Raw genomic sequence first — 27,912 nt, 5'->3', positions numbered from 1 at the left:
CGTTAGGCACCCAGAGGATCGCCGCTTCATCGGAATGAAACGTGGAGAGGATGACTAACGACGGAACTGTGAATTTGTTCCTTGGAGTTGCTAATTTGCCACCCCGAAGCAACACATATCTCGAGGAGGAAGCGTTTGGCTGCTGCTGATTTCTCCAAAACTGGTGGTTTACCAGATGCATTGTGCTGTATCTGCTGGAACAGATCATTGCTTAGCTGCAGCAGATCGTCAAAGGTAGACAACTAACGTAAGTGCAAAGTTACCCTTACACTGGGATGCATTTCCTTTAAAGAAAAAAAAAAAAAAAAGCCAACACGCAGTGTATTTATCTAGGGAAAGAATCAGTGTTTGGGATTCAGTTGATATTGGTGGGAAAGGCTCACCTACTCGCTGTCTCTGCATCCCTACCTGCATTACTCTGCTGGAAGTAATCACGGGCATCAGTTACCGTGCAGCTTAATGCAGATAAGATTAGTGCTTAGGGCTGCCTAGTTCCGTCAAACTGTAGTTGCTGGCAGCCTTGCACCCCGATAATTCGCGGTTAGCAGTGCATGCAAACAGAAGTCTGTCAGTCGCTTCCCTTTTTTTTTTTCCCCCCTTCCACCTGCATTGTTAGTCTGCAGTATTTATATGTGGCACCTGCTAATGTCATCCTGAAGGAAGATCAGTGTCAACGGGGAAAGGCTGCATCTTTTTATCCTCCTCATGTCATCAGAAAATGTATATTTCCCCCCATCTGTAAACATGCTCTCTGCTTCTAAGTTACATTTGGAATTTCCAGCATCCTGATTTAGACTGTGTTTAAAAAACAAATAAAGTTTTAGGTTATTAAACAGAAGGAGAAGTATCCAACATCTGGAGAAGAAACATTGAGCTGAGAGTGTAAGAAACTGTAAGTCCTGTTATTGTCTCATCAGTTAACAGGGATGTGAAGTAGCCAGTGACGACTGCTGCAGCAGCAGCATGTCCGGGTGGTTATTTCCCAGTACGATAGCTACAGAGGGGCATGCAAGGCACAGCGAGCAGAGAAAAATCTGGTTAGCAAGAGCTAAAAACCACATATGGAAGCAAACAGCAAATTACATTTGGCAGCTGACATAGCAGTTAGAATCCAGAAGTAGTCAGGGAAGGTTTTTTACTTGCACCAAATGACTGGGTGGAGGAGGGTAGAGGGGGAATGCACGTTACAGATTACACAGTGTACCAAGAAATTATTCAGAAAGTACATGTAGAAACAGTAGCTACCTTTAATCCTGCGAGTAGTTCTTTTCATTCATGCTCTGAGCAAATGCAGCCGATGGGATATTGGTGCATTTGTCCGGAGGGCTCGCTTGTAAAAAGGGAGCAGTAGGAAAACGTACTGCTGGAAGCGTGCATTGCAAAAACAAGTTGTAGTTGGAGATTGTGGATTTATCATGCCTTAAAAAACAATAATGCTGTTCTGTGTGGTTGTGTTGACAGTGATGTCTCCAAATAAGAAATGAGATGTAATGCATCCTGCAGTCCATGCATGCCTCCTCTTGCAAATCGCGCATCATTCCTCTCTGGAAACCTTTAAGTCCTAAAATCCGTGAAAAGAGAATAAAAACATTATCATGGACCTGAGGGATTTTTACCTGTTGGCTGCTTTGATTGCCTGTTTAAGGCTGGATTCTGCTATAGCTCAAGAACTTATTTACACTATTAGAGAGGAGCTGCCTGAAAACGTGCCCATAGGGAACATACCAAAGGACCTGAACATTTCTCATATCAATGCTGCCACAGGGACCAGTGCCAGCCTTGTCTACAGACTGGTGTCTAAAGCAGGGGATGCACCTCTGGTCAAAGTGTCCAGTAACACGGGGGAAATCTTTACAACATCTAACAGAATAGACAGAGAAAAACTATGTGCTGGAGCTTCCTATGCAGAAGAAAATGAGTGTTTCTTTGAACTTGAAGTGGTGATTCTCCCCAATGACTTTTTTAGGCTTATCAAAATAAAAATCATTGTAAAGGATACTAATGACAATGCGCCTATGTTTCCATCCCCTGTCATCAATATCTCCATCCCAGAAAACACTCTGATCAACAGTCGCTTTCCAATCCCATCAGCAACAGATCCTGACACAGGTTTCAATGGTGTGCAGCACTATGAGTTGTTAAATGGGCAGAGTGTCTTTGGACTGGATATTGTAGAAACTCCAGAAGGAGAGAAATGGCCTCAGCTGATTGTGCAGCAGAACTTGGACAGAGAGCAAAAGGACACCTACGTGATGAAAATCAAAGTGGAGGATGGAGGTACCCCCCAGAAATCCAGCACAGCTATCCTGCAAGTCACAGTAAGTGATGTCAATGATAACAGGCCAGTCTTTAAAGAGAGTCAAGTAGAGGTCCATATACCAGAGAATGCCCCTGTAGGCACCTCTGTAATTCAGCTTCATGCTACAGATGCTGATATAGGAAGCAATGCAGAAATCAGATATATTTTTGGTGCCCAAGTCGCCCCTGCAACCAAAAGATTTTTTGCTTTAAACAACACCACAGGGCTGATTACAGTTCAGAGGTCCTTAGATCGAGAAGAGACTGCTATTCACAAAGTGACAGTGCTGGCTAGTGATGGTAGCTCTACACCAGCCCGGGCAACTGTCACCATCAATGTCACTGATGTAAATGATAACCCTCCTAACATAGACCTCAGGTACATAATAAGTCCCATCAATGGCACAGTGTACTTATCTGAGAAAGATCCCATCAATACAAAGATTGCCCTAATTACGGTTTCAGATAAGGACACTGATGTGAATGGCAAAGTGATCTGTTTCATTGAGAGAGAGGTCCCCTTCCACTTGAAAGCAGTTTACGACAACCAGTATTTGTTAGAGACCTCTTCCCTGTTGGACTATGAGGGCACCAAAGAATTCAGCTTTAAAATTGTGGCTTCTGATTCCGGCAAGCCCAGTTTGAACCAGACTGCCCTGGTAAGAGTTAAGCTGGAGGATGAAAATGACAACCCTCCGATTTTCAGCCAGCCTGTAATTGAGCTGTCAGTTTCTGAAAACAACCGGCGTGGTCTATACTTAACAACTATTAGTGCCACAGATGAAGACAGTGGGAAAAATGCAGACATTGTTTATCAGCTTGGTCCTAATGCCTCCTTTTTTGATCTGGATCGAAAGACAGGAGTTTTGACAGCCTCCAGAGTTTTTGACAGAGAAGAGCAGGAACGCTTCATTTTCACTGTTACAGCCCGAGACAATGGCACCCCTCCTTTGCAGAGTCAAGCAGCTGTAATTGTTACTGTGTTAGACGAAAATGACAACAGTCCCAAATTTACTCATAATCATTTCCAGTTTTTCGTATCAGAGAACTTACCAAAGTACAGCACGGTGGGGGTGATCACAGTGACCGACGCAGATGCCGGGGAAAATAAAGCAGTGACCCTTTCCATCTTGAATGACAATGAAAACTTTGTGCTGGATCCCTACTCTGGAGTTATAAAGTCCAACGTTTCTTTTGATCGAGAACAGCAGAGCTCTTACACCTTTGATGTTAAGGCAGTGGATGGAGGGCAACCTCCTCGCTCTTCTACAGCAAAAGTGACAATAAACGTGATGGATGTTAATGATAACAGTCCTGTTGTCATCTACCCACCTTCTAATACTTCTTTTAAGCTAGTGCCACTCTCAGCAATTCCAGGATCGGTGGTAGCTGAAGTCTTTGCTGTGGATATAGACACTGGCATGAACGCTGAGCTGAAGTACACAATTGTGAGCGGCAATAACAAGGGTTTGTTTCGGATTGATCCAGTGACAGGTAATATCACTCTGGAAGAAAAACCAACTATTAATGATGTGGGGCTGCATCGCTTAGTTGTCAACATAAGTGATTTAGGTTATCCCAAGTCTCTGCATACTCTTGTGCTTGTATTTTTATATGTAAATGATACTGCTGGAAATGCCTCCTATATTTATGACTTGATACGCAGGACTATGGAAACACCTTTGGATCGGAACATAGGGGACAGTAGCCAACCCTACCAAAATGAGGACTATCTCACGATCATGATCGCTATTGTGGCAGGTGCCATGGTTGTAATAGTGGTGATATTTGTCACAGTTCTTGTTCGCTGTCGGCATGCCTCCAGATTCAAAGCTGCCCAGAGGAGCAAGCAAGGTGCTGAGTGGATGTCTCCCAATCAGGAAAACAAGCAAAACAAGAAAAAGAAAAGGAAGAAAAGGAAATCTCCAAAGAGCTCTCTTTTGAATTTTGTGACCATTGAGGAGTCCAAACCTGATGATGCAGTTCATGAACCTATCAACGGGACAATAAGCCTTCCAGCAGAGCTGGAGGAGCAAAGTATAGGAAGATTTGATTGGGGCACAGCACCACCATCAACCTTTAAGCCTAACAGTCCTGATCTTGCCAAGCATTACAAATCTGCCTCTCCACAGTCTGCTTTTCATCTCAAACCTGACACTCCAGTTTCAGTGAAAAAGCACCATGTGATTCAGGAACTCCCGTTGGACAACACCTTTGTTGGTGGTTGTGACACCCTTTCCAAACGCTCTTCCACTAGTTCAGATCACTTCAGTGCCTCAGAGTGCAGTTCCCAAGGAGGCTTCAAGACAAAGGGCCCCTTACACACCAGACAGGTAAACGAGCACTTTTACTGGTCTATAAGTACTGCATACAAGTGCCCGATCAACCAGTATTAAAAGTGCCACTGTGTTGTGGGTTGTTTTTTGGTTTTTTTTTTTGTTTGTTTTTGGGGTATTTTTTATTGTTGTTGTTGTTTCATTCTAATTTAATTTAGTTAACATTATGGGGGGAACAAAAAAAAAAAACAAAAAAACTCAAACCAAACACCAAAAACAGGAACAAACTAACAAAAAACCTTGACCTCTACCATTTACATGGGGCTTAACCATGTGTTTGCAGAATGAATTTGATACTTTGGGTTTTGAAGAATTTTTAATTGTTAGAGGACTGTTATGCCTCTGTGCATGTGCACATACGTGTGCATAAACAAAACTAAAAAAAAAACAAAAACTTTTTTTTTCTCCCCAATATTTAACTGTCCCATTGTAAAACTTACTGAAGAACTGTTTCCGTATGTGCTAAATTTCATTCAGAAATTTGACTGTTTCATGGTTGAAGGGATATATTTACATTTGTTTCAAATTTCAAAATGAATTGGCTTGAATTTCAGTTCAAGCTGATTTGTAACCTTGCTAAGTTAGTGTTACTAAAAGGGTTAATTTTTTTTTCCCTAACAAAGACAGCCAAATTTCCAAGCTACTTCATTAGTGAAGCACGTGGTTTATTGGTAGGATGTAACTAAGCCATAAGTAAGTCTTCCTCTTGCTTGAGTTCAACATGATTTTGTTGTAATAGATGAAAGTTGGTATCGCATAGACAGTCGGCTGCATATTTAAAAAAAATGGCCAAAGCTTACTTTTGAAAGGAATGCGTTCTCTGAATACATCTGAAATACGCAGGAAAAAGAAAAAAAGTCAGTCCATTGTAAATATTTTCTCATCTTAGTAATGCATAAGTTATCTGACATATCTCATTTTAAACTGTGAAACACGCCATACGAAGAGGGATTAGGAGGCTGAGAGACTCATATTTCAACCAAATCCAGCATTAGAGTTTTTTATTTTACTTTTTTTTTTTCCTTAGGTCTAATAATTCCTTGCTAATAAAGATTTAAATGCGGCGCTGTCTTAATTTATTTTACGGGCGCTCGTCGGCGGGCGCCGCGGGAGCGCGCGCGCGCGCGGCCCGTAGATGGCGCCAAGGCACCGCGCGGCGCGCGCTGGCCCTGCGCCAGCGCTGCGGAGGCTGAGGGGGCCGAGGGAGCTGAGGGGGCCGAGGGAGCTGAGGGGGCCGAGGGAGCTGAGGGGGCTGAGAGAGCTGAGGGGGCCGAGGGGGCCGAGGGAGCCGAGAGAGCTGAGGGGGCCGGGCCGGTATTCCAGCCGGGGAGCGCTGCCGTGTGCCGGCGGGCTGCCCTCGCGCCGGGCCCGGCCGCTTCCAACGCGCTCCCTGGCCGCGGAGGCTCGGCCGGTGCTGGGCGTTCGCGTCCGTGTTCCTTGAGGGCGCAGCACCCTCCAAGTGACAGTGATTCGTCTGAGTTGGTCAGGGATGTAGATCTTAGGGAAACGAGCTAGGCTCATTTAGGCTTGCCTTTGCTAAACGATTTCGACGGTAGCCAAGTTTAGGACAAAGTCATCCTCTTGCTGCTGCGTTAGCCTTATCTGAGATGAATGTGCCGTTCCCAGAAGTGTGTCTTGACTTTGCGTGTCTGTGAGGTGTCACGCTGACAAGATGCTAAGAATAAAACAAGCGCTTTGGAGGCAGTTCTGCTAAAGTAACTGCTCTGACACAGCTCCTTCTTAGGAGACGCTGGAAACACCAGGGAAGAGTCTCACAAACCCCTGATCTCTCTTCAGGGCCTTCAAAGTAGGGTCTACTCCCCAAGTCATCTCGCAGCATCGTGCACACACTGTCAGCATAGGTTAAAAAAAAAAAAGAAAGAAAAAAAAGATTAAAAAAAACCCCAGCAACTAAAAAATTTATAGAAGAGCTCTACATAGTCTGTGCTTACTTGTCTGAAGTTTTCTCTTCAGTTTTAGCTGCAAAATGCAATCCCCCCCAAAACAAACATTCCTTTTCTGTTCTGAGATTATTTTAATTTAGGTGTAAATTAGCTTTCCAGACTCTATCAGAAAACTCAGGCTTAGCTCCCCACAGTATCTAGAGGCAGTTGGGACACACAGAATTTTTTTTACCTGACAGAATGTGTAAGCTCTGCGTGGTGAAATTGAACATGAGGAGGAAAAAACTCCCACACTCATACAAAAGCAACTGATGGTATTTCCAGAGTTACCTGTGTTCATTGCATTAAGAACACTGGTCTTCATTTATTAATATCTGTTACTATAACTATATATGGACCTATTAAAATTTCACTGAGGTATTAGTGTTTCCTTTTTGAAGTCAGCAGATACTCTTGATTTGAAAAAGCTGTATTATTGTATGTAAATGAGAATACAACTGTTTCTTACATAGACAGTTAGCTAATCTGAATTTGTATATTTGTATTCTCTGGGGACTGATATAGTGTCTTTTCTGTTTTTTTTTTCTCCCAATGATGAGTGTTACAGGAGGTAGTCTTAATGCTTCCTTGTCAATTTTGGCTGGACTAGTATAACCATCAATGGTAGTAATCATTAACAATTTTCCTATTCTTCTGTCTGTAATTCGTAAGATTAGGATGCATCTTCGCTAATATTCCTTGGCACAGGAGTGAAATTCACCATCATAGGTATTTTTAAAATTTTTTTTAAAATTTGTCCTAGAGTATGGCCTTTAAGCAAAGTACTGCGATTTAAAGATCGTATTGAACAGTAGTGTACTAATGCCACAGCATCTGAAAAAAAATTTTACAAATTCCTTTAGGAAGAGAAACTTAGTTCTGTGCCATTGTACTGTTTTCTTCAGGTAAAACATTACTGATTTCTCTGCATCTAATGTTGAGTTAGGTTACATATATCTATGTATACAGTAACTTGGTGTGATTTGTAAAGAACATGGTAATTGTTGTGGATGATGTTAAGATAGGGAAAGATGAAATATAGGGTAAATATATATCTAAGAAATACCAGCATCCTCCACCTTTACTTACAGTTTCTTTTAGTTCAAGGTAAATGCACACAGTGTGTCTTGCAGATACATTAATATTAGCAAAGAGCTGAGACCTAAGTCAGCACTTGGACTACATTCAAGCAAAATCCCGATACTTTGATGGGCATGTGACCCTAGAAATCTGTTAGAACTGGGTCTTAAATCAAAAAGCTTTTAGAATTTAAAATATGTTGTTCAATAAAAAATTCTTAGGTTTTGGGGGAATTTGGTGGGGGTTTTGTTTTTTTTTTTTTTTTTTTTGGTGGGCAATTTCTAAATCAATAAATTTAGTGGGAATTCTGTGGTTAGGTTTTTACATGTGACTTTGAATTGTACAGACTGATGTTTCTCGAGTACCCAGTATGAAAACCAAAGCCTCCTTCAAGTGCCTATCTTGCAGTAAACCTGGTGGATGCTCTGAAAAGAGCATTTTTGAATACTTGAACTTGGGATTGTTCTAAATGCTAATTCACATAATTAGGAGTATGGAAAGGATGTTGCACACCACCAGCTTATATAGCTAAGCTTCCAAAATCAGTGTTATGACTCATAAAGAATACTGAAATCTATGCAGGCTTCTCAATCAGTGTTCTTTTCAGTATTTGATTGAACTTTAAAATGTGCTTCAAATTAGTAAGTTGTTACACCAAACAGCTACATAGAAATACAGCAGAAGACGACATGTTGTATTCTTCTATTTGAAAAACCTCTTTTGAAAAGCAAATAAACAGACAAAAACTTCTACTCAATGTCATTAGATTAACAATAGATTAAATAATAAAAGAAATTAAGGCCAATTTACTGTGGTTATCCCAATTTTAAATTATAACAACTTCATTTAATCAGATTTAAAGCACAGCAGTGACAAATAACACAGGTTTAAAAATACATATCAGTATAGGTTATAGGCAAAACCTTCAGTCTTCATTCCTAATCAAAAGGCATTTAGGCATGTGCTTAACTTTCATTTGACATGGTTAAACTGCAGCAGATCCTTAAAGTCCCAGTGACTTGAGATGTTGTCGCCAAGAAAAAGTCATAAGCACACTATAAGCACTTTTCTGAATCAAAATGATAATTTAGAAATTTTGGAAGCATGCACAGTTCTAGAAGATTCAGGAAGGTTGCATATATGTTAACACTGTCCTTGTATTTCTGTGCTCTAGTGGCAGAAATTAAGGGTTTGGGGCTTGAATGACGCATGAACTACATTCCATACTAAAGTATATTTTTAATCTTATAGTCAATAATATAAGCTCTGTGGAGACTGCTTTATTCTTTTTTCAGCCAATGGACTTCTTGCCTGATCAAGGAACAAGTATCCAGGCTCCTGCTGATCAATGCACATCTCTTAAGCTTTATATGGCAAATCTAATTGATGTTATCTTACTTTGGAGTGTTTAAATTTGTAAGTTCGGAGTTTATGTAAGAGAAAAGAAAAGCTGAAAACATTAATGACTCTTAATTTGATACGCTGAGAGTGGCAATTTCAAGGTGCATAAGTTGATGGAAATCTGCATTGGAACAGCAGTGCAGAGCTTACGTCACCTGCAAATATTAAAATTCTGTAACCATAGCATTCCACAATTCTGCGTGCAGTATTATTTTTAGTGGCCTTGTTTCATGACTTGGTATAAATAAAAAATACATACATTCTTTTGTATGCTTAGCTTGGTTTGTGTGTTAGCATGGATATTAGTCTTGGGTGAGGACTAGTCATCTGGAAAAGTGTCTGCATGTAAAATTCAATTGTTTTCTAGTTCTGTATATTTGTATATCTATACTAAAATATTAGAAATGGTGATAATGTACAGTGTATTTTTTTATTGTTGTATAACTGAAAAATAGGTTAACAGATTTCACTGAACTGTCTAAAGAAATTCATCTTTGAGCTGAGACCAAGCATGGAAAATTTCAGCTGAAAAGAAGAATTTTTCAGAAAGTTAAGAGCATGTGAAAACTGGGAGTTATAATGGATATCTGAACATAACCCTAAGCTATAATACCATTTTCAATAGTGACGGGTAGACATGCTAAACTAGACTAGGGAACATTTTGTGTATACAGATCAGACAGTAAGAGCTTAGTAATCTTCATTTCTCTTTAAATGTTTCCTGTGCAGAATTTTTTTTATCAGAATCACTGGAGTTTCATCTGTCCCGAATATCCAAAGCCAAAGTTTCACATATGCTAAGAAATTTGTGCCACACACGTGAGTGAGAACTGGATCTTGAGAGTTTTATGCTATTCGGTTTTGTGATAATATCTTTTGTATATAGGAACAAGGGAGAATCCTTTTAGTTTCCATTTCAGGTTTTCACTTCTAAAGAATCTCTTCTTCTAGCACAGCAAAACCGTATCAGCCACACTTTATTGACAGCAATTTTATTGTAGCTAGAGGCTTACAGTAAGCTGTTTATTGCTGTTCCCTAACGCAGTCGACAGCAATTGGGGAATTAATTTTCTTGCCCCTGATGTGCTTTCTTGGGTATAAACAACAGATGTTAAAGATATGAAAACTGTGACCCATTTACATTCAGCAACTCTTTATGGAGTTAAGTCTACCTGTCTGAAGTGCAGGTTTCAAGTCCTGAGTAATTTTGCTCCATCAGTTCTAGGATTCTTACTTTTGCAATATTGGTTATCTTGATAAATACTGTCCAAGGGCCAGATACATAATGCCTATGGATAGATCTGCATCTGGGCAATTTCTGCTCAAGAGTAGCTGGATTCAAGTTTCGTTTAGTTCAGGAGATGCTGTATCTTCTTACTCTACCATTTAATTGCGCTGAACCTATAGGATTTAACTGACAAAATGGACATAAAATTTTCTGAAAGATCTAACAGGAGTTACAGGTGCTACCTGAATTTTTAGTATCACTGTTTTCACAGAACATCTTGGTGGCCTTTAAAATGTATGCTCATAGGTTTCCTCAGTTGCCATTCAAGTACAGCCATGTTGCATACATTCTGTAATGTCCATGTCTTCATGGAAAGAAAAAACATACATAGATGCATGCATTATTTTTTTCCTTCTTTTAGTTCTTTGGCTTTCCAGCCTGTGGCACAATGTATGTAAAATTATTTATCCTCATACACTGATGTGGGCACTTTATCATTTCTGGTTTACATGAGATAACATTCCATTGAGTGGAAAGATTTACCAGACTGTAGGTAAGAGATGAATGGATGGTATAATATTTTACTGAAGTGTGGAGAGAGGAGTACATATTTTGTTTGTTTCTATCTTTTAGAAAGACATTTGCTGCATAAGGGGCTTTAGCATCTTACCTACCTGAGATTTTAAGTGGTAGTCTAGACACAAAATGTATGTTAACCATTCCCTTATAATTAACACACTATACAAAAAAAGTTCCTCCTAATGGAATTGCAGTAATTTTCTTGTAATGGATTATTTTCTAGTGAGCTCTAAACTCTCTTGAAGCAGAAAGAGATGTTTCTGGAAGAAGACACTTTAACTTGAAACTTCTACTTTTTCATTGGTTATGAAATAATGAAAATTTGAAATACAAAATAAATTATTTTGAACATCAGTATTGTTGTAGCCTTACAAACCCATCTGTATGTTATTCCTGGGTCCACTGGGTTTCAGGAAAACATAAAGGTGGCTACAATTTTGGTACAAAATTCATGTTGATCTTTCTAAAAGTATCTGGACTTTCAAATCTTGGGATGATTTTGCCTTCATTCCCAATTTATTTTTTGGGTTTTGTGTATACTGTGAATTATATGTGATAATACAGAGAAAGGTAAAAATCTGATTTGTAATCATACTGAGGTGTCTAAGTCGTACCAATCTCAAAAGTTACCCATTATTTACTTCTTTTTTTATTTTGCAGCAAGGTGGGGTGGAGGCAGGGGAGTTTTAGGAGATTTGTTTTAAAGTCTTGACATGGGTTGTCCTGCATCTTCTGTTGCACAGAGAGAAACATTTATAATTCTGCATTTGTCAGGATTTTTTTGGTGTGTAGAATTTGTAGTTTCCTATGGCCTGATGTTGTAGTTCTGCCATTTCTTTTGTGGAATGTCAAACTGAACTTCTTGTACACAAATATTATTATTATTACTTGAAAGTTGGTCTGGAAAATGCACACTTCCTGTTACAAGAGGACTGCAAAGAGCCTTTTTCTAGAATAATGTTACATCATTTGAAGTTGAATCCAAGCTGGGATAAACCTGCTGGTTTATTCCATCTGCAGCTCTTTCTAATGCTAACCTCTTTATAAAAACAGTAGGATAATATTGAGATAATATTTCCAAAATCTAAAAAATACGTAAAATTAATCAGGAGTGAAGTGAATTAAAACTCCTTTTATTTTGAACTGAATTTGGTAAAAGGGGAAAGATCAGCAGTTAGATTTTTCGTTTTTCCTTTTTCCCCTCCCCCAGGTTTGCAGAAAGGCAGAGTTTTTAAATGACAACCTCTTCCCAGTCCAGAAAATGAAATTGGATATTCTCACTGGCTGATAGCTGAAAGAGAATCACTCTTGATATTGATTTATAAAACATTTTGTAGCCTGAAACTGATATTTGTTTGTTTGCCCTCATTCCTTTCAGTGAAATTGTCAGATGCTTAATTTGTAGTTCTGAAGGATGTTCTTAGCACCTCCTAGGCTTTCATATGTTACTAGTAAGAAAAATCTCTTACTGGTTTTCTTTATCATTAGAAAGTGTTAAATATTTGCCTGTACAATATTTGTCATAAAATGAACTAATTTAGCCTATCCCTTGTAAGGTCATACAGCCTTTAAAACACTGAAAAAGTCAAGAGGAAGACCATGCTTCAGTTATGAATGGTATTTTGCTATTCTTCCAGCCCCTTGTTGATTGTTAGCCAGCAGTAATATCTCTTAAATTGCTAAGCCTGCTAGATGTAAGTATCTGTCTCCTTCAAAACACATAAAGTTATGGAAACAATTGTCTTTCTGATGTAAAGGCTCTGTAGGATGCATATGTTTCTACATATGAGCTCTGTAGCTGCTCTGGTGAGCTTCATGGTGAAGTGCTTTGACCACTGAGGTCTGTCTTCTCTTACCAAAAATTTTTTTGTAGCAGAGTCTTCACTTTCACTTCAATCAAAGCTTGATTTTACAGGAAGGAGTCCAGGAGGTCCAGAGAATGGTGCAGACTAATGAATTTTAAGAGAACACCTCCTTCCTGTGTTGTCAGAATTCATGGTCTGAAGGGGAATGATATTTAACTTCCTTTTTCCTACCTTTCCATTCAGTGAAATAGGTTTTGGGAAAATTGTTGTTATTCCAGTCCCTCTTCTTAGAGCATGTGACGAATATATCTGAACATCATGATTGCTTCAGGTGCCCAGCTTCTGATGGTGGATCTAGCCTTATTTCTGTAAGTGATGTTCACAGAAAGAATAATTTGTACATTTTTCGCCAGTACGCTTAGCTGGTAGTGCCTGTGCACACAGTGTGTTTTGCTTCTGTGGCACTATGGTGGGATTCATCTTGTCTGACTTCTATAACAAATCTAATTTGCTTCTGGGGTTTGTGATTTACCCCTCCCTGAAGAAAATACGGTGCTTTAAGCTGGTTGTCAAAGCTGAGCAACACAACTTGGTGAGATGCATCCCATGTCCAGTGAAGAGTATAATTGGGAAGATCCATATTCTTCACTTTTCTAGTGAAGAGATTTATTTCTCACTGCGGTCAAGAGAAGGGTTTTAAGGTTATGTGTTTCTTTAAGTGAAGGTATTATTTGAATATATAATTATTTGTGCGTGAGGGCACAAAAATGTATGTGCACAGTTGCCTTTGGGAAAGTCTCCTTTAGATTATTACTCAAATTCAAAGGCTTCCAAATTATCAGAAAGAGCCTTACTGACCTTTTATTGAATTGTTATCTGTCCATCGGCTATCTATTTTAGTGAGATGGTGCGGTGAAACATCAGTTATTTTGTTTTGGTGCGTTCTGAGTATTTCTGGTTTTCTGCAGCACTGCACATTCCTTGGTACCTTGTTCTGTGTACCTTAATACAGACCATTTACATTATAGTGTAAAAATGTTTCTTTTACCTCTGTGGTAAAAGTTATGTCTATAGCAGTATGAATTTTCCGTCAGTTGTCAGACTGTTTCACTTTCACCATTGCAAAAATACAGGTCAAAATATCAGTGACATGCTAGTGTTACTGCTAAGAGAATTTGAAATTGCCTTCAGTTTGTGACAACAGTTCTCTGAAATACGGATTCTGTCGAAGCCTGCAGCATGCAGAGCAGCAGGAGGTAGGCTGTGTACCACTTGCAAAGCCCTAGTCATCTCCCATATTTTTAACTACTTCCAGACAGATAAGAAACAAACAAAACCAACAAAACTCCCAACCAAACAAAAGCAACCAACCAACCCTACTCCTCCCACCCTCCCCCAATGAAATCTGCATCTGCTAAGGACAGTAAACATTGCCTGTTGGAATTTAATCTGTCTACTGTACAGGAGATGGACTTTGCCATTTGAGATTTCATCAGTTTCATTGCAGAAAGCTGTTACATCTGTCAAACATTTCAGTTTGAAATGAAGGTCTGATATTTTTGCCTTTGTATGCTACAAGAGCACCAGGTTGTCAGTCAACAGAAGTACAAAATGAGGCAAGATAGGTGATCCACTGCTGTGATTGGCATTTTATTTTTATTTTGCATTTTTTCTTTCCCAATTTTAAAAATGGCAATATTTTTCTGTAGTGTGGTAATATGAAAAACATGGACGTAGTGAAGGGAGGCCACTGCAATCCTGTTAGTCTTGGCTTCTAATGCGCATTCTGTTGATAGCGCTGATACAGTCTGGTTGGACAATGGAGCCATAGGTGACTCTGTATGAATTCTGTGTCTATCCTGTGTGAAGGAGATGAAAATATGAATGAGACTTAAATACATTTAATTTTTGTTATTCTTCATACTTGGTGTAGTATTAGTGCATTGCAGTAAAACCTCATGCAGCCCAAAGTACTTAACCAGTAGGGCAGGACCACTTCTGCTTGGGCTGTGTAGGCTTCCAAACTGCCTCTGGGCAAAGTAGGGTCCAGAACCTTCAGCAAGTAATTTGAATCTTGTAACATTCTTGGGGTTTTGATCTGCTTCCCTGAGTACAAATCAGAACTTTTGTTTCTTAATGTGATTTTTCATATTCTGGACTAAGAAATGGACAAAAGCTCAGGGGTTTTTTGCGGGGTTTGGGAAACTGATGCACTTCTATGGTTTTGTGAAGTGTGTCTATTGATAGCATCCCCATGGAACATGCCTGGATTTCAATATCACTCAGCTTTGCTGAATCTAGGATTTGGCCCTCTTCTGTGCTTTAGCAGTTGATTAAGAAATATTCTAATCCATCACAGAGTACCAAGAAACTAATGGCTTGTGAAGTATTTTAGACTTCAAGCTTCCGCTATAAATGATATGAAAAATAATGCCATTTGGCTGATGCTTAAATACATCTCTTTCTTTTATGTGATACTGTTTCTGTCCTTTCATGTTTCTTTTTATTCTCTTTTATTCTCCAAGCATGCTTATTTTTGTGAAACATATTCATGCACATATTAGAAATCTGAGTTCCCCCCTCAAATAAATAATATCACAGCACAAATATGGCAAATTTTATGTACATCTGTTGTAGTACACCCAACTCATAGCCACACATTGCTTGTGTCCACACAAAGACTTTTAGTGAACCGTGCTCTTTGAGATTCAAGGATTTAAAACATTTAGAAGCATATCTGGATAGCAGCATAATATGGGAAGCCATCCTATATGTGTTGTAGTTAAAACAAGTAGGCAAAATAATTATTTCATATGTTTTATTTGCTCACTTATTTTCTTTTTATGAGATCATTAATACTTTTCTCATATATGGCACAATTAATTCATAATTTGTAATAGATATGCTTTCTCACAGCCATGATAGAAAATTGATTCTGAAAACAAGAACAAAAAATGTACATCACAAAGCAGAAGAGTGGAGATTTCAACTCAGTAACTAGATAGTGCTTCTTGAATTCGGCAATTTGAAAGGGAGATTGGGAAGAGAGATGAAAACATTCATATATCTTTACATTTCAAAATGGTTTAAAGATGACTGAACTTGTAGGAAAACTTATTCTTTAATAAGAAAGCTGGCAGTGCTGCTGTGATATACAGATTGTCAGTGATCCTTGAGTCTACTTCTTCAAAGCACTTTGCTGAGCACTTTTCAGTAGAGCAGTTTCATTCAGTGCCTGCTGAAGCTTTATAGATGATGCAGATCACCTCCAGACAAAGTACTTTTCGTTGTCATCTATGGTATTTATCTGTCAAAAGTATGTCACAGAAGTAATTCCCAATTTTAGAACTTTCATTCTTTGCATCAGTGGTGATGGCCACATTAAAAAACACTCTGCATTCACTATCTCACACTTCGTATTATTTAACATTTTCAAGTCCTAGTGCTAAATACCAGCTTTAGTTGTATTCAGCATTGTGGAAATTCATTTCAGTAAGCCTCTAGCTACTGAAGAGTGTTATATCTTACATCCTGCTGTCCTCAGTAAAGATATTGGGGGGTCAGGAGAGCCCTCTGCACTGTCTGTTCCTGCTTGCTACTGCTCATAATATTTGGCATCTGATAGGGATGCTGTGATAGCACCTTCAATTAAAAGCCATAGGCAACAAGCATAACAAAGAGAATCCTTAAGATTGCTTAACATTATGCCATTACCTCAACTTGAATAAAACCAGCGTGAGAATAAATTGCCTGTGTTAGCTTAATTGTGATCTTCACCTAAGTGCTACCCATGAGACCTTAGACCCAGCAGTGGGAGTATCAGGGGCTAGAGATAAATGTTAGTGGGAGTATCAGGGGCTTTTTCTGAGATTGCTTAAATTTATCATATTTCTGTTACAAAACACTGACACAATTTTATTCCAGCTTTAGCGCCTTAAGCTTTTGCTGCCTGTTTTGGGTTTTCATTACTGCCTGTTTTGGGTTTTCATTACTTTTATGTCTATACAGTTACACAGATAATGAAAAAACAAAAAAAACCCTTGCATATCTCTGCATGTAACACTGCTCTGCAACTATATACCACCTCATTAGTTTTTTCAGTATCAGAGATAAGTTAGCATTCTGTCATGAAATCTGAACTGCCACCACATCTCGCTGAAGTTTATAAGCCATGCCATAGTAACTTTCACAAAGCGCATTAACTCTTGCAACAGAATATTCAGTCTTGTAAACACAAAGAAAACATGTGGCTCTATCTATCTGTGAATCCAATTTGTTTGACATTTTCCCCTGTAAATTTTGCTGCTGTCAGAAATATTTTGAAATACAAAGGGAGAAATTTCAGTTTTGTCTTTTTCTGCACAATGCAATTGACTGAGGTTAGACCTAACTTAATTTACACTTGGACCGTGCTGTACACTCATACTCTTTGAGCATAATGTGCCTTTTTCTCATTTTTTAAAGATTCTGTCTTCACTGAAAAAGAAAACAAAACAAAATGTGTTTTATATCAAGATTACTGTTGCGAAGTATCTGCCTAAATGTGAAATCCTTGTGGAGGCAAGAAAGAGGTGTTTTGTACCTTACTGTACTGGTCGAGGACAGCCTGGAACGATTCACTTGGGGTTGGTCTCTGCTGGCTGTGTACACGTGACTCTACAATACCTTATCATTAGCAGGATTTTATACTGCCTTACCTACTTCAGTGTGAAATCATGCTTCACTGTCTTGCAGTGAGGTGCCTTTGAGGATATGAATTACGTGTGTACTTACTCTAGGTCCTTTAACACTTCTCAAGTGATGCCAAGTGACTCTGTCCTACTGTCTGGCAAAATTGTACAATTTGGTCCTGTGGTTGAACTAAAGTCCTTGGACTTTCACACATAATACTGATGATATTAGCAGAAGCGCCCCTAAGCGTTCCTGCCAGGCTTTTATCACCATCTGGTGTAATTCCAATGCATTTTCATACATCTTCAATGTTGGTGTTACTGTTCTGCAAACTATGCTTGATTGCCAATGATTGCAGCTGCATGCAATGGCTATAACTCAGTCACCCCCTAAAGCGGAGTAATATGAATCACCAAAATCAAACATTAATTCAGCACAGGGCATTAGATTGTGAGAGTGATGGTGCCTGTATTCTATTTTTGCTAAAGTACACCACAGTATTTTATAGGTAGCATGATCAGAATGAAACATTTCATCCATGGTCTACTCCATGCTGGCAGTAAATGAGATGACTAGGAACAAATGTCAGTTCCTTTGCAAGTGAGGGAAGCAGTCTTGGGCCTGAGTTGCCTCCTTGGAGTTTTTTGTTCAGTAACTTGAGTTTGCCTGCTCCTAAGAATGCACTTTTCAGTGTATGTCTTTTTTGAAGTTTCTCCTGACACTGTCCATAGGTTTGGGATTTATATCTCTTAAAATATTCATTTGTGTTGTCTCATCTCTTTATTTTTGAGATAATCTCAATGATTTATATATATATATATATATATTTATATATATATATATATATATATTTTACTCCTGAACTTTCTAGGTAATTTGCTTGCCTCATATGCTGCACAGGTGCCCCACCCATCCTCTCATTTTCAATGTACTTCTATAAGCATTATTTTCCCCCATCAACCTACCTACAAGACCACATATTTGATACAGTCAATAGTTGACTCAGTGTGAGACATTTTCCATTCACATGTGATACCTGCTGGCTGCTGCTTCCAATTATGCCATATGCTGGAAAGCTCAGCTGTTGAAGTATTGGAGTGAATGTTGTAATCAAACTAGTTAAGAAGTAGCACTGTGCCTCATAAAGGGTTCTGGACAATGTCTGATTTCTGCCATAAGCAAAATACTGACAAGTCCTGCTTTGTTTTGCTGGTTTTTCAGGTGGCAGAGAGCTAGACATACATTCATTATATTGCAAAATCATAACCTTCGAGATCTTGCTGAATCTGCCCTACAGCTATTTATCACATGATTACAGGGAATGAAAATAACATTCTTCCTTCTACTAGGAATATGTTGCTAACCTTGGGGCAAGATAGTGCATAATTTTATGTGTGCCTAGTCTTGCTGTTATATATAGACTGTTTTGAGATGAATCAGTGTTACCATTTCCCAGAATTTAGCGCTAGTGCTTTAGCAGAGCCAAGGAGATTTCATATACTTAGGCTCTTGGCTGCAATAGTGACCAGGGATCTCGAGTCTGAACCACAGTTATATTAATGCCATTTTATAGTCATGGACAAAGGCCAAAAAGTTGCTAATATAATTTACTCCCAAGTTTTTTTTGTTTTTTTTTTCTTTTTAGGTTAGGGCTGCATGTAACTCTACTTATTCTAAGTAAAGGCTATCTGAACCCAATTCTTCTTTCATATTCATTAATTTAATGTTTGTGAAATCTGAACTGTTTCCCTGATGGCTTTTCTTGTAATCAGGAGTTGAATCTGTCTCCTCATGTTTCTGCAATAATCCCTCTTTCTTCCTCTCACAAACAGGCTGAAGGAGATGTGAAGTTCTCTAACATATTTTTCTGTTCTGTGGCACTTATCCTTCTCTTGCAGAATTTTGAGTAATGCTGGGTTTAAACAAGAAGCAGTAATTCACTTTAAATAGAAAGAATTACGGAGGCTGAAGCTCAGTCACTTTTCACAATTACCAGTTTAACCTCTGAGCTGCCAAGCTGCAGCTTTTTTTTTACTATAGCTGTGTACCAAATATGCAGCTCTGACTTCTTGAGTTACTCTGTTTTCAGGGTGATATGCAGGGAGTAGTTTTAAGCACGTAGAAATAATCTCTGATACTACATAGATACTTTCTGTCATGGCCCGCTTTTGAGTTACTTATGCATGTAGAAAACATTTTTTTAGCATTGTCTAAAGATAAACATTTCTGGAAGAAATTCCAAGCTATTTAAATTGAGTTTCAGGTTTTAGTATCTGTGATACATGTTATGAACAGCAGGACAGCATGAAATTAACAGAAAAATATTGACTTTGGTACTGATGAAAACAGTTGAGTATGCAAATCCGACTACACTCACTGTTTTAAGAAACTGGGTAATTCTGAGTGTGGTTTTATGGTAGTCTGTGCCCTTAGCAGGAACTTGTACAGTTACAAAATAGATGCTATTTTCTAATTATGGGGAAAAAAATTAACATATTTCTAGTCCATGGGTCTGTGATATTTTTAAGTAGTTTAAAACGGTGGTAATATGCCTTGTACTTAATCTAAACCCACTGGAGCTTCAGATTATGCTGTTCCAACTTGCTGTGTGAATTTTCTTCAGGGGATTCCTAGCTGATTAAAGCATAATAAAAACCGACATCAGGAAGGGAAAAGTTTGTTTTTATTCTCTTCTGTGTTGAGCTAGCTGTCCCAAAATACAGGTATAAAAGCAGCAGTCCCCCTTTTCAGGCATAGCTGAGGCAAACAGAATGATTTTAAATTCTGCAGAACATACTTAGGCAAAGTCCCCATTCATTTTATTGAGAATTTTGCCTGATTAAGAACTGTTTCCCCCTTATCTCTGAGTTTCTTGGTCAAACAATGTTGACTCTGATCCAGTAAAGTACAGCAAGCTTCTTAATCTGGCACATTAAATAAAAGCTCAACTGGGAGAGGAATGCAGTATTTTGTCTTTGCATTTCAATTGAGTCAAAACTTCTCATTTTAAGCTCAGGCTGTGAGAATCAACTTCAAGCAGTATAACATCATACACAAAATCAGGTGATAGATGCTTGGAATGAATGCAAGTGTATGATGGGGCACATCTTTCCTGTTAATAAAAACAAAAGTAAGTGCAGCATTCAGACTTCCTTATTCAGTTCTGTCAAGCAATACTGTTTTGACTTCAGCACTCCTGCTGTTTGGAGTCATGGACCTTTCTTTTTGCACAGACAGGGTATTATCCTAATCTGCATGCTGGGAAAAAGTCCAGTTGAGAGTAGCTGAAGTTCTAAAAGAAGTTTCACTTTTGACCACATCCCAGTTTTGAATCAAGATTGCTGTTGTAGGAAGGCTTTCTAGTTCTATGTTGTGAAGAGGTTCTTTTCCCCTCCCCTCCCCTCCCCTCCTTAAGGATCATTTTCTCAAAACCTTTTTCCGCACATTTTGCTTCCTTTTCTCTGTGAAAATTGCTCATATTTCTCCCAGTGTAATATTGAAAAGAGTTGCACTTCTTTATTTCTAAAAACAAATTATTTTTTTTCCACTTGTACTGACACTTCAAGCTCTGCCAAAAATCTAAAAAGAAATCAGTAATTGTTTTGTAATTCTTTAAGCAATCACACACACTATGGTTCAAAATGCTGTAAAACTTCAGCAAGAAAAATATCTAGCACAAATTAAACAAGAAACTGCTGCAAGTACTAAAATACATTTTTTTTATTTTAATACATATAAATTATAAAATATAAATACATTGTCAGTAACCCCATGAGTGATCTAGTTTATAATTTTATCCCATGTTGAATGAGGAGAGGCTGCATGTACACTGAATGCTTGTAAGATAATTTATCTTGCAGGAGTACTGACAATACTCAGTTTAATATACAGAAGTACTTGTTAAGAAGCTTACCAAAACAATATGGTGGGTTTAGACTAACATCATACCAGAAGGTCCATCCTTCATTTCTCTGAATCATAAGAAGAAACAGATTGTTTCAAACAGAAGATGAGGAATAATGTAATCTAACCAATCTGCACTTTGGCACAGTCAGCATAGGATGGCTGAGGTTTCTTGCTTATTCTGAGCTAATGTATTTATTTGACAGAATACTGCAGAACTGACCATTTTAATTAAGAATATTTTTTTCCTGGAAAGCTAAAGTCTTGGCAGGTTCAGATAGGTCTTTATTGGTGGGTCATTACATAATGCTCCTCAGGATCAACCCGCAGGGTCAACCAGTTGATGGCATCAGCCCTCACTTGGGAGCCACAATATTTAAGGCACTGCTGGAAAAAAGTAGGTATTTGCTTCCTTCACAGTTTTTATTTCTTCCCCTAAAAACTTCTGTCCATGATTGTTCTTGAATTTCGATGTCCATGAAGTTTTTTCTTCTGGGGCTTGGGAACTGTCACTTTTAGAAATCTATTGATTAAAATTTTGTAACCCCCAGTTTTTTTTTGTTTTGTTTTGTTTTGTTTTTTTTTAAGTGATGATACAATCTTAGCTTTTCTGCTTCTTTAAGGCACTTTGGCTTCCCTTCCTACTTTCTTCCTACATAACCAAATGTAGCAAAAGTATTCTTACTCCTCTCTTACCTTGAGTGCAGGCCTATTTTTTCACCTTTGAGTTATTTCCTAGGAGAAAGAGCAAATACAGCCGTGGAGTAACCATTGTATGTTAGGAAGTGAATCATACATCTGTTGCATGTTACTAGCTTGTGCTGTTTTATCAACAACCAGTATTAAATACGTAGACTTAATTAGCATATTTGGGTTTGGAGTTTTAAAATAGAAAGTTTTCCTGTACTCCAAAACAGTGCATTCAATTCTGTATCAATGACAGCTCTTTCAAACAGAACAGGCAAAAATACTTACATGATGTATTGTATAGCTCCTGAAAAATAAAATTAAAAAAGATATATTTGCAGTGGCACACATAGAAGTATATATATAATTGTTTATATACTTTTAGGTGTTTTAGAATACAGAAAAATCAATATTGTTCTTTCAGTTAAGGGTAAACTAAGGTATAGAGAAATAAAATCTTATTTTCAAAGCAAATGGTAGAACATGGATTAAAAACTATGTACATCCTACGCAGAAGAATATATATAGTCTTATGTAGAAGAATAAAATTGAATTAAAGTGTTGATGTGTTAATGGAGGAAAACAGCAGTTTTAGAAATCTGGGACGCCAGTACCACATCAGCAGCTATTTGCATAGTATTGTCAGGGACAACTGTTCTGTAGACAATCCAGTGAATCAGAGCTGTTTGATTAATCAAATCAAGTCTCTGTTGTAGCAATGCGGAGAGGTTATGTCTGCTGGAAATCTGATTTGAAATCAAATGTTTATGGATTAATGAACACAAATCAATTGCTTCTAAGCCCCTTTTCAAGCAAAATCTTAGGTCTTTGGAAATGAAGCTAAGTAGGGAATGATTAGCCTGGTCTGACAGCACAAGTGAGAATTTATCTCCTCAAAGTACACTCTTTACAATTAAATAAAATCCAAACAATTAAAAGGAGCCAAAACAAAGCAAAGAACAAAATTTGCAAGTCATGTTTGCTATTTTATTAACATATGGTAATGCAAGCAATCTGTAATCATAGTTACATTGCATTCTAATTGAACAATAAACTTAACAGAGCTATTTCATATCAGATGAGGGTCTGTCCCACAATCTGTGATTTAAAAAGCAGTCCAGGCCTCACCTCCATATGACCCTTGCACTTTAATATATTAAAAAAAAAAGGGGAAAAAAAGTATTATTTCTTTATTTCTTTCTTAGCAGTAGTTGCTCATTAAATGATCTTTAAAAATTGTGAACAATGTGCATATTTTAAAAGGAAGTGTGCAATCCATTTGAGCATAAAAGAAAGTTCTTCTGCTTTTATAGGAATTGACTCAGAAATAATTCATGTACAATTTTGCATTCCCTTGGTCTGTCTCTTCTCCAAGAGGGCTCTGCTTTGGTTAGATACTAAATTAGTTATATCTAAATGCCACCTTTGTTTCTGCCCCCACTGAGCTTAACAGTTAATTTTCCTGGCTAGAATAAAGAAATCCTTGCTTTCATATTTTATCCCTTCCCCATGGTGCAGTAGACCAATAAGAAGAATGCAGTTCTTACCAAGTTAAGTGAATACAAGCACTTTTCTGAAGAAAATTGGCTGGCTTTCACACACCACAGAAAAATCACCAATTAAAAATGGAAACAGCTGGAAATTAACTTCTTGTTGAAGGTGAATATTAAACTGCTTCTTATGTGACTTTCCCTTTCTTTGTTTGAAGATGTTCATTATTATTTTACAATTATGCTTTCACTTCTGAAGGTAGCAGTGATAAGCTTACCTGCTTGGATTTGTTTTTGGGAAACTTGACTGTGTGTAACATTTGATTGAAAAGTAGCTGTACTGGCTTTGTGCACAGCATACCAAATCCTAAGTTCATGGAGGATAAAATTTTTATCAGAACAATTTAGGGTTAGCAAAATACTTGCATTAAAATATCTGGGAATTTTACATTTTATACAGAGTGCTTTTGAAATTATTACACTTTTGCCTCATGCTGAACTCATAAGGATCACAGAACTAAATCCTAAGGGTGTTGTCTGCTATTTCACTTGAAAGCTGATTTAATCTGGAGGTTAGAATATTTTAAATGGAAACATTAATGATGACAGTCACTAATCTGAAGAAAACCTAACCCAACATCAAAACAAAAATGGCAAGACATCAGCCACAGTCTTAAGACTTTAAGAGGTAGATGCTGTTTTGTGCAAGAAACTCCATGAACTGGCCTCTGATGAAGTTTAATACTATGTCACCATCTCAAAGTCATGATTCTTTTAGTGTGTAATAGTGAAAAATATAACTGCTTACTTTAGTGCTAATTATTTAATTTAATTTTGGTCAGTTCTATTAATTTACGTTGATTGGCTGGTATAGGTTTTCTAGTTATTTTGGTTGCATTAGTTTAGTTTGGCCTAAATAATTCAAGCAAGGAGAATATGAAGCCAGTGATCATGTTGCCTTGTGACTGTGCACGTATAGATATGAGAACAGATACATGCATGTGCTTGTATGTACAGGATTGCACATACCTTTTGAAATACTGAGGACTCTTCTTCAGAGAGAAGACATGATAGTGGCCAAAGATACATTATTCACGTTGTCTAATGAATATCCACTGATATATATTTAATAGCTCAAGAGTCATCAGAAGGAAATTCAAAGTGATTTTCAACAGTTTTTATGAAGACCAACATTACTTCTGTTGTGAATAACCCAAAAGTACTTCACATTGTCCAGTCGAGAAGTTAACCAAGTCCTCATACAGTAGTGGACAATCTCTGTTTATGAAAACAGCTGAGCATCTAATTTCATGACATTTGAAGATTTATTTTACGGATTAAAAGCACTTGCCAAATGTTACAATAAACCATCTGAAAATCCAGTGCAATTGCGGTCCAAATCAATGCTAAGCTTCTCCCACATAGACCTATGGCATATATACATCAAAGGTGAATATATTCTGTAGGAATGCCTTTAAACAAAAGCATGATAGAAGGCAGATGAGATAAGTTTGTAACTCCCAGGTTCCTCCTTAGCAAGCAGTTCCCTGTCTGAATCCCTGTTGCTTATAGTCTAAATGAGAACATAAACTTGTAGACATCACTAAGTCATCAGCAATATGATTGGAAAGAATTTCCAACTGGAAGAGATCATGAGACACCTCCACATGGGTAATTTGGATTCCATTTGGGTTAGATGCATTTTACTATTTGTTTCAGGATGTGGAAGTCCTCAGCATTGCAACTAAATGAACCTTTGGTCCTGTGGGATCTGGTCAGATATTTGCAAGATTTCAGTTGGGGAAACACCATACTGATACAGAGAGTGAGCTGTCGGGTTTAATTTCCACGTATAGGTGTGTAGGACTGTTGCACTGTGCTAGAAGATAAGCTCCTTGCCACCAGTTTGGCTTGTACAGTTGGTTGTGGCATGGTTGGGTTCTGCCTGTGCTGTGAGTAAGCCTGTCCTGAGCAACTCTGGAGGCAAAGTCCATGTGTCAATATCCTTCCTGCTAATGTAGGCAGCAGTGCAGACTGGTATGACGGGTTTTGCAGTCCCTGGTATCTGCTACTACTAGTATGACCTTTAAAGAGTTGCAAGGGTCAGAATTAGGCACCTAAACCTTCAGTTTCACCTAAATTTCTCTGTCAGATATTGAATTTGTATAATTACTCAGCATGCATTAAGATTTCTTAAACAAAATTTGTTGAGACTTTTAAGTGTTTTACTGTAAGAGTATCCTGCTGTTTTCAACAGTGTTGCAAGGAGACAAAGCTAGTATCACTGTAGATGACTTCTGATTGTATTGTAAATGTTGAAATTCAACAGCAAAGTCTCAGTTATATTTAAAACTATCAGTGCAAAATTATTTTGTTTTTTTCTTTCAGTGTGTTGTTTGGGTTAGGCTTCAGTAGTCTCTTCAAGCTTAAATATGATCCTTCTGCACAAAACTTCCCACACCTTATGCTGTGTGTACATCAAAACAAACAAAAGTAGCTCAGTGGGCTGGAGGCAGGATACACTGTACCCTTGGGTGAGTAAGAATGATTTATGCAACAGTATGCTGAGATACTTAAGTGATGGGTGGTAAGCATGTAGATCATGTAATCACACTAGTGGCTACTGCTACAGTAGAAAGGATAAGATCTTGCTGAATTTCTGAAGGATGGGATAGTAGTGCAAAATATCTCAGTTACCTAAGGATAAATTTTCCTCTATTTTGTGGTTGATTGTGAGGCTTTTTGTTTGTTTGTTTGTTTGTTTGTTTTTGTTTGGGTTTTTTTTGTTTGTTTTTAAAATTTATTTCCTTATTTATTTTCTCTTTTTCAGAATTAAGATATCGAAATACTTAGTCAGTTTTTTCTTAGTTAAAGACTGTGGTTGTATATGTCACTAAAGACCTTAATACAACTAATGAGCAAACAAGCTTTTGTTTGTTTAGGCTTCACTAGATAATCAATCACAAGTCCTGACTGTGAGCTCATAGCTGTTACTTTTTCATGTCAGTAAAATTTAACCAAGGTTTGCAACTTTAAATTAATCAAGCTGATGAAAGTCTGGGAGTTTTTAAATCTTTTTTTTTCCCTAAAAACTAGATAATTTTGACTTCTGTCTTTATGGGGGAAAAAAAAAAAAAAGAGATAGAGATATATATGATCAGAGATGGAAATCTTGCAGCTGTGTGCATGTGCATATGAGAGAGAAAGAATATTCAGACAGATAGATTACTTTGCAGTATAAAAATGTCGAATTAAAAACACTGGTGTTTACGAAGAATCTTGTATTTAATAAGAGCAGCCCTGGAAAGGAATGCTCACAGTAATCTCTCTTTAACTGACTCAAGTGGAAGAAAGCCAAGTTGTTCAGTTGCACAATGGGTTGCAATCATGTGGGAGAGTTCCCGGTTGGGAGTTGAAAACTGAAGACCTGACTTGCATAAATGAATGAAGCTACCCTATGTGATGTGTTGATTTAAGATTTTTCTCTCCCTCCTTAAAAATACCCCCTTTGTTTGGGTGCTGAAGAGGTGACATTGTGAGACACAAAATTAGTTTAATATTGACATTTTGGATATCGGTGATAATTTGTCCTGACATTATGGCTACTGGTTGTGTTTGTGACAAGCAGGCTTTATACAAGGGGGCACTGTGAGAACCAAATCTAATAGACGACCATTGTAATTTTCTGCCTTGCGGACAGCAGAGACTTTCTAATGTTTCTCCACCACAACAATCGGGGATTACTAAATAACAAGTCCACAGGACTGGGGGAGGATTGAAAGGATTAATGGAGTATGACAAAATTGCACCTGAGGGGGAAAATCTGTAGCAGTTTCTGTACCCTGATGTGGTACATCAGGCAAATTGGCAATTGCTACTGATCTTTACACATGCATGTCTTCAAATGAAGTGGGTGAAAGTCAAGCAGATGCAACTGTGAGGCTAAGGCTGTCATAAACATTCATGTCATCAACTGCATAAATCACTTAATGCTATCATTTTAAGTATTTTGATGATCAACTATATTAAGCATCAGTGGATTGTAGGCACTGTACTAAATCATTTTTTACTCCACTATAACCTCTTATCCAGCTGAACTAAATCCTAAAAAAAAGATTAAAAATGTAGGGTTAGTCCAACCCTTCTCTTCAAAGATAATGAAGGAATACAGTTCCTGTTTAGGAAGACTGTTTTCAGCTTTAGAACTTTAAAAAACCCCCAAAACACATAAAAATTGGTTTGCACTCCACATTCATATGCTGATCTGATGGTAGCTAACTCCTGCTATCCCTCTGATAAATACCATTTCAAAACACTAGCAATCCAGCCCTGAGTTCTTATGGGATATTAATGTTTTTTAATAAAATGTTTAACACTGTGAAATATGAGCAGTTCAAAACACAGCAGTTTGTTAATAGATGGATGATTTCTTTTCACACTGGTTTAAACCAAAAAATCCCACCACTGGTGGCAGTGGATTTTACATGAAAT

General features: G+C 37.8%; 1 protein-coding gene across 6 annotated transcripts in view; it reads left to right on the top strand.

Moving 5' to 3' along the window:
• The first annotated feature begins 1,595 nt into the window (after window positions 1-1,595).
• The window catches only part of PCDH9 (protocadherin 9), a 666,436-nt gene continuing 640,119 nt past the window's right edge, over window positions 1,596-27,912 (top strand). For 4 of the 6 annotated variants that reach the window (XM_062487768.1, XM_062487767.1, XM_062487766.1 and 1 more), the window contains exon 1: window positions 1,596-4,631. In XM_062487768.1, the coding sequence (XP_062343752.1) occupies window positions 1,596-4,631 (3,036 nt within the window). Of the gene's footprint in view, window positions 4,632-8,051; window positions 8,074-8,252; window positions 8,264-10,800; window positions 10,816-27,912 lie in introns of all 6 variants that reach the window. The other 2 variants (XM_062487764.1, XM_062487765.1) reach the window with 2 other exon arrangements.

The sequence above is a fragment of the Cinclus cinclus genome, chromosome 2 (assembly GCF_963662255.1).
Source record: "Cinclus cinclus chromosome 2, bCinCin1.1, whole genome shotgun sequence".
Classification (NCBI taxonomy): Eukaryota; Metazoa; Chordata; class Aves; order Passeriformes; family Cinclidae; genus Cinclus; species Cinclus cinclus.
Note: the sequence above shows the minus strand (reverse complement) of the source record. Positions and strands in the feature narration are given on the sequence as shown.